This window comes from Corapipo altera, unplaced genomic scaffold (assembly GCF_003945725.1).
Source record: "Corapipo altera isolate COAL_440 unplaced genomic scaffold, ASM394572v1 96, whole genome shotgun sequence".
In the NCBI taxonomy this organism is placed as follows: Eukaryota; Metazoa; Chordata; class Aves; order Passeriformes; family Pipridae; genus Corapipo; species Corapipo altera.
The window spans coordinates 453,632-466,592 of record NW_020884962.1 but is presented as its reverse complement, the minus strand read 5'-3'; the positions used below and the strand labels follow the sequence as shown (position 1 = coordinate 466,592).

The 12,961-nt window shown below is 48.6% G+C and overlaps 1 protein-coding gene across 3 annotated transcripts in view; it reads right to left on the bottom strand.

Annotated features, from left to right (window-relative positions):
- Nucleotides 1-1,304: 1,304 nt before the first annotated feature.
- Nucleotides 1,305-12,961, bottom strand: part of PGPEP1 (pyroglutamyl-peptidase I) — a 17,029-nt gene continuing 5,372 nt past the window's right edge. For 2 of the 3 annotated variants that reach the window (XM_027664309.1, XM_027664308.1), the window contains exons 3-5: nt 9,423-9,539; nt 8,330-8,562; nt 1,305-7,325 (exon numbers count right to left, since the gene is read on the bottom strand). In XM_027664309.1, the coding sequence (XP_027520110.1) occupies nt 7,133-7,325; nt 8,330-8,535 (399 nt within the window). In that variant the 5' untranslated portion in view covers nt 8,536-8,562; nt 9,423-9,539 and the 3' untranslated portion in view covers nt 1,305-7,132. Of the gene's footprint in view, nt 7,326-8,329; nt 8,563-9,418; nt 9,540-12,961 lie in introns of all 3 variants that reach the window. The other variant, XM_027664310.1, reaches the window with a different exon arrangement.

Genomic DNA, 12,961 nt, shown 5'->3' with positions numbered 1-12,961 from the left:
GCAAAATGACCTCATGGACACATGACATGCCCAAAACATGACATGCCCGAAACATGAAATCACCCCTGGGAGCACCGTGCAGGAAACGTTTGTCACCTTATAAAGGGAATTAAAAGGGGAGTGATGTCATCAGGGAGCTCCAGTCCTGGCTCATCTGGGAGGGAGATCCCAAATTCCCTGTGTTCCAGCACGTGCTGGGTGTTGGTGGGGGGAATAAAAGCTCTGTCTCCCAGAAAAGGCTGGAGAACCTGGCAAGATCACTGTGGCAGCTCAGGAAAAAAAAAACCACAACAACATTTCCGTGAAAAAGACAGAGGAAAAGCAGAGATTCCAGAAGAACCAGGATGTTTTCCTTTCTGATCCCCCCCTCCAGGCACAAACCATCACCTTTTCCTGCCATCTCTGCAACACCAGGAGAGTCAGGACCAGGAGAAGCCCCCAGGACCACCTTGGAGCTGTGGAGAGATTGGATCCTCCTCAAGTCCTGGATTAACCTGGATCTGTGAAGGTGTTGCACCCTCTGGCTGCCCTGGATCAACCAGGAGCCATCCAGGATCCTGCTTCCAGGATCCAGGATCCAGCACCACATCCCAGATCAAGCTGGATTTGTGGAGGTGTTGCACTCTCCACCTGTCCTGGATTGACCAGGAGCCATCCAGGATCCTGGTTCCAGGACTCTGGTTCCAGGATCCAGGTTCCAGGACCACATCCCAGATCAGGCTGGATCTGTGGAGGTATTGCACTCTCCACCTGTCCTGGATTGATCAGGAGCCATCCAGGATCCAGGTTCCAGCACCACATCCCATATCAGGCTGGATCTGTGGCAGTGTTGCACCCTCTGGCTGCCCTGGATCAACCAGGAGCCATCCAGGATCCTGCTTCCAGGATCCAGCACCACATCCCAGATCAGGCTGGATCTGTGGAGGTGTTGCACCCTCTGGCTCTCCTGGATCAAGCTGGAGCCATCCAGGTGTTGCACCTTCCCCATGTCCTGGACCAACCTGGATCTGTGCAGGGGGTCACCCCCCTCCCAACCCCCTGCTGTCCCACTCTGGGGTGACACCAAGCACAACGTGCCTGCATGGCAGCACCATCTGGTGGCACCAGCCCTCCCAGCCACCCCAGTTTGCTCCCAGTCAGGCCCAGGGGCAGCAGGGCCAGGGATGGAACCCTTCAAACAGCCAGCAAAGCACTTCCACCCCCGTGGAGGGGTTTAAAGGACGCGTGGACGTGGTTTAGGGTGGGACGGGGGGAAGAGGTTTGTAACCTCGAAAAACAACCAGGGTTAAAAAACCACGGTGGAGTCAGAGTTAAACTCTTTATTTCCTTTGAAACACAGGTTTAAATCCTCAGTTACAAAGTCCAGTCTGGCAGTACAAGCTGAGAGCACATTGCTGGTCCCTCACAACACAGCCCTTCGTGACACACGGGGGGGGGGGGGTTGGGGTTTACAAGGCACTGCAAGAATACACGGAGAGAACGGGAGCCCCGAGGGGGTTGGAATTGTTGCTCCAGGAGTCCTGACAAGCACGAGGCGGGAAGAACACCTGAGATACACCCAGACAGACACCGTGGGTTTCACAACAGGAGACACAGGGGAAAAAAAAAAAAAACACCTCAGGAATTGGGCCAACCCCGAGCCAAAAGTGAGAAGGAAGCAGCGAATCCTCCTCTCCTTCCCTTGGTCAGGTCCCTGTGGGTGTGTCAGCAAACCTGGAGAGCTCCACCTCCAAAGGGCATCCTCAGGAACCACCAATCCAGCAGTTTTCCCCCCCCCCCACCTCGGGGGATTTAACCCATCTCCATCCCCACCCTTCTGCTTCCCAGCACAGGACAAGGCACTCCCTGATCATCGAAAAGTAAACATTTGTGATTTAAGAAGCTGGTGCAATAGAAAAACCTGAAGGTTTGTAGTTAAGGATTTAAGTACCACAGAGTTTTTGTTTTAAGGGCAGTGATAGTTTTTCGTTCCCCATCTTTAATTCCTGTCCCTGGGGAGGCATTTCCTTCTCTGCTTTTGTCTCAAAACAAGACTGAGCAGAAGCAGGTCTCAGGTTCCAATTAATACCTCGAAGAATTAACAACATCCTCAGCTTTGGAGCTTTGGCAGAATATCACTTTCAGCACATAAGACACTCATCAGACAGGAATACAAGTTTTTTGTATTTTTTTTTTTAAGAAAAAGTGCACTTTATACTGCAAAAAATTAGGGATTCTGGTGCAAAAATAACAAATCCATCTACATCAAGACGAGTATTTATGGTATCAACAAAGGGGGGGGGGTTTATCCAAGTCAATAAAGTTATAAAGAGCCTTTGCAACTCTGAAATTCCTATCGTTAAAATAACATTAAAATCATTAAAATATTATTGGATGAAGTATTAAAGGGAAGGAGATAAAAGGGAGGAAGTTACTTTGGGAAAGGATCTGTACAAATTAATCCTGATGGTTTTATCTGCAGTAGGGAGGGGGGGCGAAATCTGAATTAAGAAAAGCCCCACACTGAGTACTTTTTATGTCTAAATATCCTGATTTTCAGGCAGTTTTCAGACACCACCACTCCCTCCTGCAGCAGCTGTGTCTGGGAACCTGCTGGGAGTGAGAAATCCGGGAGAAATTCAAAAAGATTCCCGAGTCACAACCAATTAAACCAGGAAACCACCACGGCCAGAGCGTCGTTGCTGCTGCAGCTTTGGCAGTGGGGAGTCACAGAGTTCCTCATTTTCAGGGTTTTCCCATTTTTTTTTTGGTTTGAAGAAGTTCCTCCCCCTCCTCCTCCTGCAATTCCTTTTCTCCCTCTCACACACACAAAAATAAAAATAAAAAATCCACCCACGAGGGCAACGGGTCAGAGAATTCCAGGATGGTTTGGGTTGGAAGGGACCTCAAAGATCCCCCAGTTCCAACTCAACTCAAGATTGTTTGAGAAACTTCAGTGGATTTTAAACTTTTTTTTTAGGCTTTCCCTTACCAAAACCAACAACACTGGGAGCCTGTGCTGTCTGTGCAGGCCTGGAAGCTCCTGGGTTTTTATTCCAGAATAAAAACCTGGAATAATCCCCTTTGGGGTTAAATATTGCCTGCTTGAGAGGTTGGATGCTAGATCTACACCTGATTCCAGGTGAGTTGGGACACAAAGTCCCTTTTTTCCACCTGATTTTCTGCAGCACAAACCCTACAGAGATGATAATTCCAATCTTAGCTCAGAGCTCTGGTTCAAGGAATCTTTTCCTGCTGTGGGAATCCCCCAACTCCTTCGGGCTGAGCTTTCCAACCAAAGCACCACCTCCACCGTCCTCCAAGGAAGCATTTATCCCAAAAATTCCCTCCTTTTCGGGGTGAAAGAAGAGCAAACAAGTTCAGGTTTTTGTGAAACTCTGAACACCCCCAGCCAGGTCCCTCCTGGAAGGACTCTGGAAGCTCAGCAGTTCTTGGCTGCTCATGTCACAACCCCACTCGACACCTCGAACCCTCTTCCCGACCTTTTCCATCCTTTTCCCACCTTCTCCCACGTCTGGGAGGAAACAACCAGGCTGAGGGATACTCCAGATAAGGTGAACTGCTGCCAGGTTTTGAGATTCTCTCCAAAAGATCACAAACAGCTTCTGCACCAGGTAAAAAAAACCCCTGTGACCACATCCAGGATCGCTCAGGTTGGGAGGGATCCATAAGGATCATCAAGTCCCACATGAATCCTTAAGGAAAAGAACCTTCCAAGCTCACAATTCCCTTTTCCCCCCGTGGTTATAAAGCAGATCCTCACGTTTAATTCACCTCCTGACAGCAGCACCACCAAATTAAGATGTTCAGGAGCACCTGGAGTTCCTCAAAATCCTCGGCAGCGTTGAACGACCGGAACAATCCAACTGCCATCCCAAACCTCCCCAACACGTTGGCCAGTCCCAGACAAATGACATCAGACCCCCATCCAGTGGAACCTCCCTAAATTCTCTCTTCCACACCGAATACCCTCAGCCTTCATTTCTCTGTATCCCCAATTTTGCAGTCGCACGATCCTGAAATTCCACCAGCTCTCCCATTTTCCAAGTCACAGGGGGATGAACAACTCCAGCTGAATTCCCTACACTTTCACTCACTGGCACGAAGGGGTTTTTTTTGGGCTTGGCAACAGGTCTCCCAGTCAGTGCAAATTAGCAAATCCTTATTTACTGAGGAGCTGGAAGAGGGAGGAAATATAGGATTACACAAACCATCGGCTTTTTGAAGCTCTGCATCAGTTTGGACATCCTATTTCCCAAAGAAAAATATATGCACCTAGAGGAAAAGCTTGGTGAATTCAACAAAAAAAAAAAAAGCTTTGAAATCCCCCACCCTCTCCCAGAAAAAAAATAGTATTTAATTTAGGTCAGATGACATAAAATTAGTTTAATGACATTTTTTTCCCCAAGTTTTCGCTACAGGAAATTTCTCTATGACCATGACACCCTTTACAAACACAACCTCAGGACTAATTCTCAAAAAAAAAACCCTAAAAAAAGGAGTATAAAATAAATTATGTTTCCTAAAGGAACATCATGATCCCGTGGAGCTTCAGAAGAGCAGAGCTCGGAGCGAACCATTTCCAAAAAAAAAAAATGGGATTTTAACACTGACACATCCAAGGCCAAGCACTGTGGTCCTCAGACAGCAGCAGGCACGGAAACTGGCTCCGGATTTTCCCCTGGAATAGCAGAGAGCACCCAAACCAGGAATATTTATAGGTGTTGAACAGGATGTGTGGGAAGCTCTTCCCACGGAACTGCTGCTGTCTGTGCTCCCTGCCGGCGGATTTGGAGCCACCAGTGGGATCTCCGAGGCTCCAAAGGGTGTGGGAACACCCAGGAGACATGGATAGACAGGGAACACCTCACCTGGATCCCACTGATCCCCCACAGAGCCCACCCAGCTCAGCTCCAACCAGCCCTTCCCGCTCCTGCTCCAATTCCACGCTTGGAATTCTGTTGTCGCCTCACTAATCTGTTGATCCTCCACTCCCATTTTATCCACAACTACATTACAGGGAAAATTAAATAGTTTAACTGGGAATTAGTCCATCACCAAAGCTCCTGGAATACGTGGATACTCCTCCTTCCCAAAGTTTAGCAGCTAAGAAACCCCCAGGAGGAAAAATTCCCACCAACAAAGGGATAAAACTACAGGATAAGTAGCTCAACTAATCACCAAAAAAAATAAAAATAAAATGCATCAAACCACGAAGATTTCAGCAAAATATTAAATAGAATAAATTACTAATCAGAAAAGTCTGACAAGTGCTACCTCGGATTTGAAGGGGAAGAATATTTCCATTGGAAGGAGAATTCCTTTGATTGAGCCTGGAGAGGGAAAACAGAGGGAATTTCCCTGGGTCTACCCAAAACTCTTCATCCACAGGTGCCCCCTTGAGAGTTCTTGCATCTGGAAAAGTCTTTGTCCTCTCTCTCTTGAGGGTTACAAGGAGTGGTTTTGTCCTTTGCCATCCTATTTTTTCCTGGCAAACAGCAAGTCCAGGGCAGCTCTCACTGAGAGATACTAAAACAGAGCCAGTCAGCATTGGAAAAACTAAAATAAGGGGGTTTAAAACGTTTCAAAAAGTTGGTTTATATATATATATATATATTTGTAAAAGTATTAATTCAAATCACAGACTTCTTTCATTTAAAAGGCTCCTTGAGGAGCTCGACTGGTCCTCAACCACCAATTTGGAGTCTGTTCCTGCTGCAACATCCTCTGGTTTTTGTTGGAATCTCGTGATTTGGCAGCAAAATCTCCACACGTGACCAGCAGGCATCACCCACTTTTCAAGTCCTGCCTGGATCCTGCCTGTGCCCTTCCCCAAAAGAGAATTCCTGGGAAAGTCCACACAAGCAGCAGCACTTCGGAGCCTCCCACTGGGAGAGGAGGGGGGAAGAGACACTATGAAAGAGCCTGGAATCCTCACCCAAAGCAAAATTCCTTGTTTTCAAACCACTGCCTCGGCTTTCCAGGCGGTGGGAAGAGGTTGGAGGTTTGGGATTAGATTTGACAGGACGTCTTTTAATCTGTATTTTGATGCCTCCCCTAAACCAGAGGCGGCGACTCGGGATTTGGGTTAAACATCACTGGAATGAGGGGGGAAAAATTTGTAACTAAGGAAGTTATAAATTACTCAACCTTTGCCTTAAAACCCAACAGGGAGCACCAAGAGGCTGGGATAAGGATCTCCCATGGGAAAAGTGGCCTTTAGCAAAGCTCTTTAACCACTGATGGTTCATTTTGGACACTCAGGAGCAGAGGTGTTCGGTGCAGGAGGTCCACTTGAGGTTGACTTGAGGGAGGAAGGTGGCCAAGAGGGAGCCAGGGAAAAAAAAGAAGAAGATGTTTGGGAATATTTGGCGAGAGTTTGGCCCCAAAAAACCCCAAATCCTGCTCCAGGCAAAAGGAACCCAAACACAGCCCTTCTACTTGCAGCTACGCTTAACCAGCACATCACTGATGTTTGGAGGGTGTGGGGTGAGGAGTCAGTGCCTAAAATAATTCCCCATTTCAGCAAAGCAATTGGAGACTCCTCAACCCCCACCAAACTCTTCTCCAAGGCAGTCCCATGCCATTCCAACTCTTTCCAGGTGTACTTTTACCTTCTAATTTGGGTCAAAGAGAGAGGGAGGGGAGGGGGGAAAGAAACCCCAAAACTGACTGAAAGCAAACCTTTCAACTCAAAGACAAGCCAGTAGAGGGCTGGGTTATCCATTCCCTGCACCTGAAGGCCAAGTCCAGGTGAGGAACTTCCCATATCCGTGCCGGATTCCATCACCTGGCTGACAGGGAAGCTCCCAGCACACACACACTTCAGTCACTCAGGAACGAGGTGTCTTGAAAGAAGAGAGTTTGAATCCTTTGTTGCCGAGGCTGAAACTCACAGATTCGGACAAAAAAAAAAAAAAAAGTCCATTTCTAGAAGAGGAATTTTCCTTTTTTTTGTTGTTGTCGTTGTTTGTTCGGGGTTTTTTTTGGGAATCTCCAATTCTGGGTCTGGAACGTCTCAGCCCCGGGTTTTGTTGGTTTTTCTTGTTTTGTTTTTTTTTTTTTCCCTCAGTACTTCAGCAACAGGGAAAATTTCGGAAGTGCAATAGCAGGATGGCCTCCCTGCCCACGCTCAGTGTTCGTGCTGACAGTTGATTTTGTCCTCGGAGTGCTCCAAGAGATCCAGCATTTCCTCTATGATGGCCTGGAGGGCCCGGCCCAGCTGTTCCGCGGAATACGGTTTTCCCAGCGGAGGAACGTGGACAAACGCCGACCTGCCACGGCTCTGGTACAAGGAGGTGTAGTAAGTGAAGTCACAGAGGTACCTGAAATGCAAAAAGAGGGATTATTTACCCCAAAAAATCACACAAATACAGCCCAGGACGAGCCGTTTGTGGATCAACACAACAGCGGCGACATCCCGGGATTTAGTGGGATAAAGCGAAATACGAGCCTGGAATTGTGAGTCTGGGATTGTTCTAATTAAATCTAAGACAAAAAAAACCCCATGAAGAACTGGTTTTTTATATCCCTGATGGTTGGGTGACCACCAAAAAATAGGGGGTGTTGCCAACCCTGTGAGAAGTGAGGTGTGGGAGACCTCAAAAGCCACGTGGATGTGGCACTTGGAGACACGTGGTGGCCTTGGCAGTGCTGGGGGAATGGGTGGAATTGATGATCTTTGAGGGCTTTTCCAACCTTGTGATTCCATGACAAGTGTATGGATTTTAGGGGCCTCAAGAGCTGAGCACGAAGGGAACACACGGGACATGTTCACATGAGGTTGTGGCTGCCCCTGGATCCCTGGAAGTGTCCAAGGCAAGGCTGGACAGCACTGGGAGAAACTTGGATAGTGGAAGATGTCCCTGCCCATGGCAGGGGGGTGGGACTGGATGGGCTTTAAAGTCCCTTCCAACCCAAACCACTCTGGGATTCTCTGATTCCATGAACGTGGTGATATGATGGTGTTAAGACGTGACCAAATTTCCAGGGCCTAAAGGGGTTCCAGGAGAGCTGGAGAGGGATTTTGGACAAGGGATGGAGGGACAGGGCAAGGGGGAATGGTTTCCTGCTGCCAGAGGGGATACTGGGAAGGAATTCCTCCCTGTGAGGGTGGAGAGGGACTGGGATGGAATTCCCAGAGAAGCTGTGGCTGCCCCATCCCTGGGAGTGTCCAAGGCCAGGTTGGAGCAACCTGGGCTAGTGGAAGGTGTCCCTGCCCGTGGCAGGGGGTGGCACTGGATGAGATCAAGACCCCCCTTGCAACCCAACCCATTCCAGGATTCCATGACTCCACAAACTGCCCCCATGGATCCCTGGCATCCCGTACCTGCCGGCGTCCTTGGAGATGGTGACGGCCACGTCCAGCCCCAGTGCTGAGACCCTCTTGCAAACTGTGTCCATGTCAATGATGGAGTCAATGCACTCTGGACCACCCTCCACGCAGCACTGGGAGCCCGGGCAGAACCGACAGTTGTCCAACCCTTTGTAACCCACGTTGTGGCCACACTTCTCCAGGGTGACGGTCGTGGCCATGCCCGACACTCCCACGTGAACCACCAGCTGCAAGGGAAAAGAAACGAGCTGGATCAACCCCAAAACGGTGGGAAACCAACAGCCTGATCCTTGTGGGAGCCTTCCAAACTCCGGGTATCCGTGATTCCTGCCCAGGGCACTGGATGGGGCACTCAGAGCTGTTCTGTGGGTGACGAGGTGGTGACTGGTCACAGGCTGGATTCTGTGATCCCAGAGGGTTTTTCCAACCTAAATGATTCTGTGAGGGCAGGGATAGATGGGATACTGGGAAGAAATCCTTCCCTGGGAGGGTGGGGAGGCCCTGGCACAGGGTGCCCAGAGAAGTTGTGGCTGCCCCATCCCTGGAAGTGTCCAAGGCCAGGTTGGATCAAAGGAGCAACCTGGGATAGTGGGAGGTGTCCCTGCCTGTGGCAGAGGGTGGGACTGGATGACATTTAAGGCCCTTCCAACCCAAACCATCCTGTGATTCCACGATTCTATTCCCAGTTCATGCTGGAGCTGTTGCAGGAGTTCTTCCAGGAGCATCAAGCACTTTATCAGGGGTTCAGTACAGCACAACCCTTGTTTCACCCCCTCCTGACCCAAATTGTGATTTAATCAGGGTAAAAACCAGCGCTGGCACGTTCACAGCTGCTGGAGGAGCCCAGGTGGCACAGACTAACCACGGGCTGTCTAGACAGCCCTTTGCAGTGGCCTCTTCACACCCAGGAACTGGAGCACTCTGAGCTGTAAAACCCTCCAAATTCACATGTTCTCACGACAAAAGATGAAAAGATCCACACAGGGATCACCGGTCTGAGAGAAGACATTAAAATTGGGACTTCACATGATGCTCACTGTAGGTCTCAACCCTTTGCTGGGTGGTTTTCCTGCCTTTACTCACTCACTTGGGGGCTGTGCTTCTTCCACAGGGCAGGAATGAGTCGTTGCACTGTCTGGTATTCAACAGGAACCTCGTAGACGTGCAGATCCACGTCATCCCTCAGGCCCAGCTTCTCCAGCTCCTAAAGACACCGGGAAAGCAACAAAAAACCAAGGTGGTCAGACAGGAGATGAGCACAGGATTTTCCTTCTGGAAGGTTTAATGGCAGAGCGAGAGACCGACATCAGTTTACACCGGGTTGTATAAACTTGTAAACAGCACCTGGAGGGAGTTTACAGCTAAAACTGTGAAAAAAAAACCAAACCCCAAACCATAATGGGAACAACAAAGGCATCTCTCCACCTGTGTTAACAGTTCCACCCACAGGACCGTTTGTTGGGCTCTGATGTGTGTGAACAAAGACATCAACATTTAACTGACAATAGTTATCAGCAACACCCACACTCCAAGGAAAGACTGGCTCGGTTATTTATAGAGGTAGAAAGTCATAATCCCTGCTTTTTTTTTTTTTTTTTTTTTTTTTTTTCCAAGGGGTGACTCTGTGGAAAAGGCAGAACTGGAAGGATCAGATCCATCATCCATGCTGGCCTGGAGAGTAAATTCACATTTGTCATCAGATAAAGAGCTCTCAGGGCTGGGTGACAGCACTGGTGACTCAACTCACATAGTGAATTATTTCTGCCTCTGTGACATGAAAACATCTCAAATATCCTGGCAATCAACGGAGCCAATTTCCTTTAAACCCTTTAAAACACAAAGTGTCAGTTGGATACCTTGCAAAGACTTTAAAACCAGAGAGAAGGGTGGTTTCTTTCCTCCCAGCAATCCTGACTGGAAAGCACTGTTTGATCCCAACACTGGGAGCTCCCCTTGGTTCTGGAAGCTTCTCCCACGCTCTTCTTTGGCCTCTGGGGACACTCCAGTCCCACCAGCAAAGCTCCAGTTGGACGTTTTTTCATCTGGTACCACGGAACTGAACCTTTCAGAGCCACCAAACCCAAATTTCCAAGAACTCCAGGACAAACCCACACGGCCTGAGGTCTGAGGGAAAAATGCTCACAAACTAAATCATCAGCTGAGCCCAAAATTTAGGAGCCAGGCTATGCCAGGAGGCACTTTTCCAGCAGGACCTTAAACATCCCTGCCCATGGAACTGGATGAGCTTTAAGGTCCCTTCCAAGCCAGACCATTCCATGATTCCATGATTCTCCAGGTGCCTCCTCCTCTCTGAGGGCAGCAGGAGCCACGTGCTCTCACACCTCATCTCCAGGCCTGCGTCTCACCAACCCCTGCAGTTGTTCTCATGGTTCTGAGGCAGAAACAGCAACAAAGAGCCACCAAACCATCAAAGGGCGCCTCAAAATATTCCTGGAAGACCAAGTTACCTCTAATTCAGGTTCAGGTTTGCTGATCAAGAGCCACGAGCTGCTCTTTGAAGCAATTCTCGGGCTTTTATTTTTCCTGCTTGCAAACTTCAGGCCAAGGAGTGCAGATCAGCTGTTTTCACTTCAAACCTCGTGTTCCTCCCGAGGTTAAAAATTAAAAATTAAAGGCAGACGAAAGAATTTGAGGTTTTGGCCTCCCCCAAAGGTGGGAAGGGGTGGGGGGGGAGCCTGGAAATTGGATTTTAGATTTCTAATGTGGCTCAAACTGCCACACCATCCTACCCCTCCTCTATATAAACACGAGCAGTGCTTTAGTATCATTTTTCCGTGTTATCAGCAAGAGTGGTATTTTTACAGAGGGGAAAAAAAACACCCCACCTTTTACACTTGTAGGGACAAAACCATGGCGGTGTAACAAGATTTAAGATTAAGTAAAACACCCAGAAAGGCAAGAGTGAGACTTTTCACAGGCCAGCAGATAGGAGCAACAATGATAAATCACTGGCTCTGGCTCTGAGGGCAAGGCTGATATTAAAGCCTTGCTGTATTGATTAGTGTCTGGCACACTCAGACATTCATTACCAGAGATGGATGGAAGTGATGGTTCATCACAGCTCCTTTACAACAAATCTGCCTTCAAACCCTTCCCTGGTTTACAGGGGGAAGTGTTTGTAAAACTAGGAGTTTACAAATGAGAGTGTTCAAACCCCAGTCAGGAGAATAAACCCTCTTTAGGGGTGTTAATTGCTCGGGATTCATCACCACCTCTCTTAACAAGAAGTGATGCTCCTGAAGGATCAGGAGCCAAACAGCTCCTAAGGCTGAATCTGGGGGTGGAAAGTTTTACTGGTTGAAAAAGAAAACAGCATGGACAGGAGGAAGATGCACCAGCACCTCCTCTCCAGACAATTAAACCTTAACTTTACCAACCCACAGCTCGGTTTTAACCAAACCCAGAGCTCCATAATGAAGATATTTGTAGTCCCCCCTCCCTTCCTTCACCCCCCAACAACTTCTTCCCCCCCCCAGCCCTGTCTACCTGACAAATACAGCAAACCCAACATGTGTGACCGATTCCCTGACCCCTCCACAATGCTGCTCTTTGTGAGCCTCTAATATCCTTATCAGGTCTGTCTAGACACCCTGACAGCAATTGTCCTTCCTGATGTCAAAACCCACTCTGACCTCTCCTCCTCCTCCTCCTCCAGAAGCTCCTCGGGGAGGGGGGGATGAAGGCAACAGCCCAGGAGCTTCACATCCCACAGGGCACACCTGTGTCTACACCTAAAGTCACACCAGGGAGGGCAGAAAACTCATTTCTTCTCCAAGGTCCCTCCCAAGCAAAAAATTGCAGCTGTAAAAACAATAATAATAACAACAACAATAATAATAATAATCATAAATCTTCGGATGAAACACTAAAAATATGAAAACACTCAACAGCAAATCCACATTAACACAGGAGGATTTTTGCTGGAAGCCTTAAAATAAAGTTATTCTTCCCACTGGATTTATGGGGAAATCTCTCCCCCGTGTGTGAAAAACCTAAATGGGGATGAGAGTCCTCAAACATTTCACTTCAGGGTTTTATTAGATTGCTGCTGCCACTCTTTAAGGTGGCCATGTGTAAAAAAATCAGCCTTCAAAGCCAAACAGCTGCACCAGAAACCCGCTGCAGTTCCAGGGAAAAGACACCCCGTGTTCTCCGTGAGAATCCAAATAAAACCAAAAACACCAATGGAGGGGAGGGGGGGGGGGGAAAAGCAGCAAATTTTACCCTCAGGATGCAGGAGAAATAAAAGCTGCAATAAACCAGAACCAGCCGAAGCCCTCGAGCTAGGAAGGAGGATTTTCCAAAGATTGTTTAATTGATTTTTGTCTTCTATTAAAATGCAGATCACACCGTCTGGGATTCGGGAACTCAGACACGCCTTTGTGTCCACTCCGCTCCATGAAGTCCCCCGTCTGAAACTCGCACAATGCCCACCTCGGCCGGGCTCAAAGACATGCTGTTCCTTTTTTGTCTGGGCCTCCGGGGGCTGAGACAGGGGAAGGGAAGGAAAATCCTCCCCGCTGCCTCCTCCGAGCCGAGCTTTGCAGGCACAGACTCGACTCGGGGGCTCCGACGGCAACGACATCGAGTTTTCGCCTCTCCAAA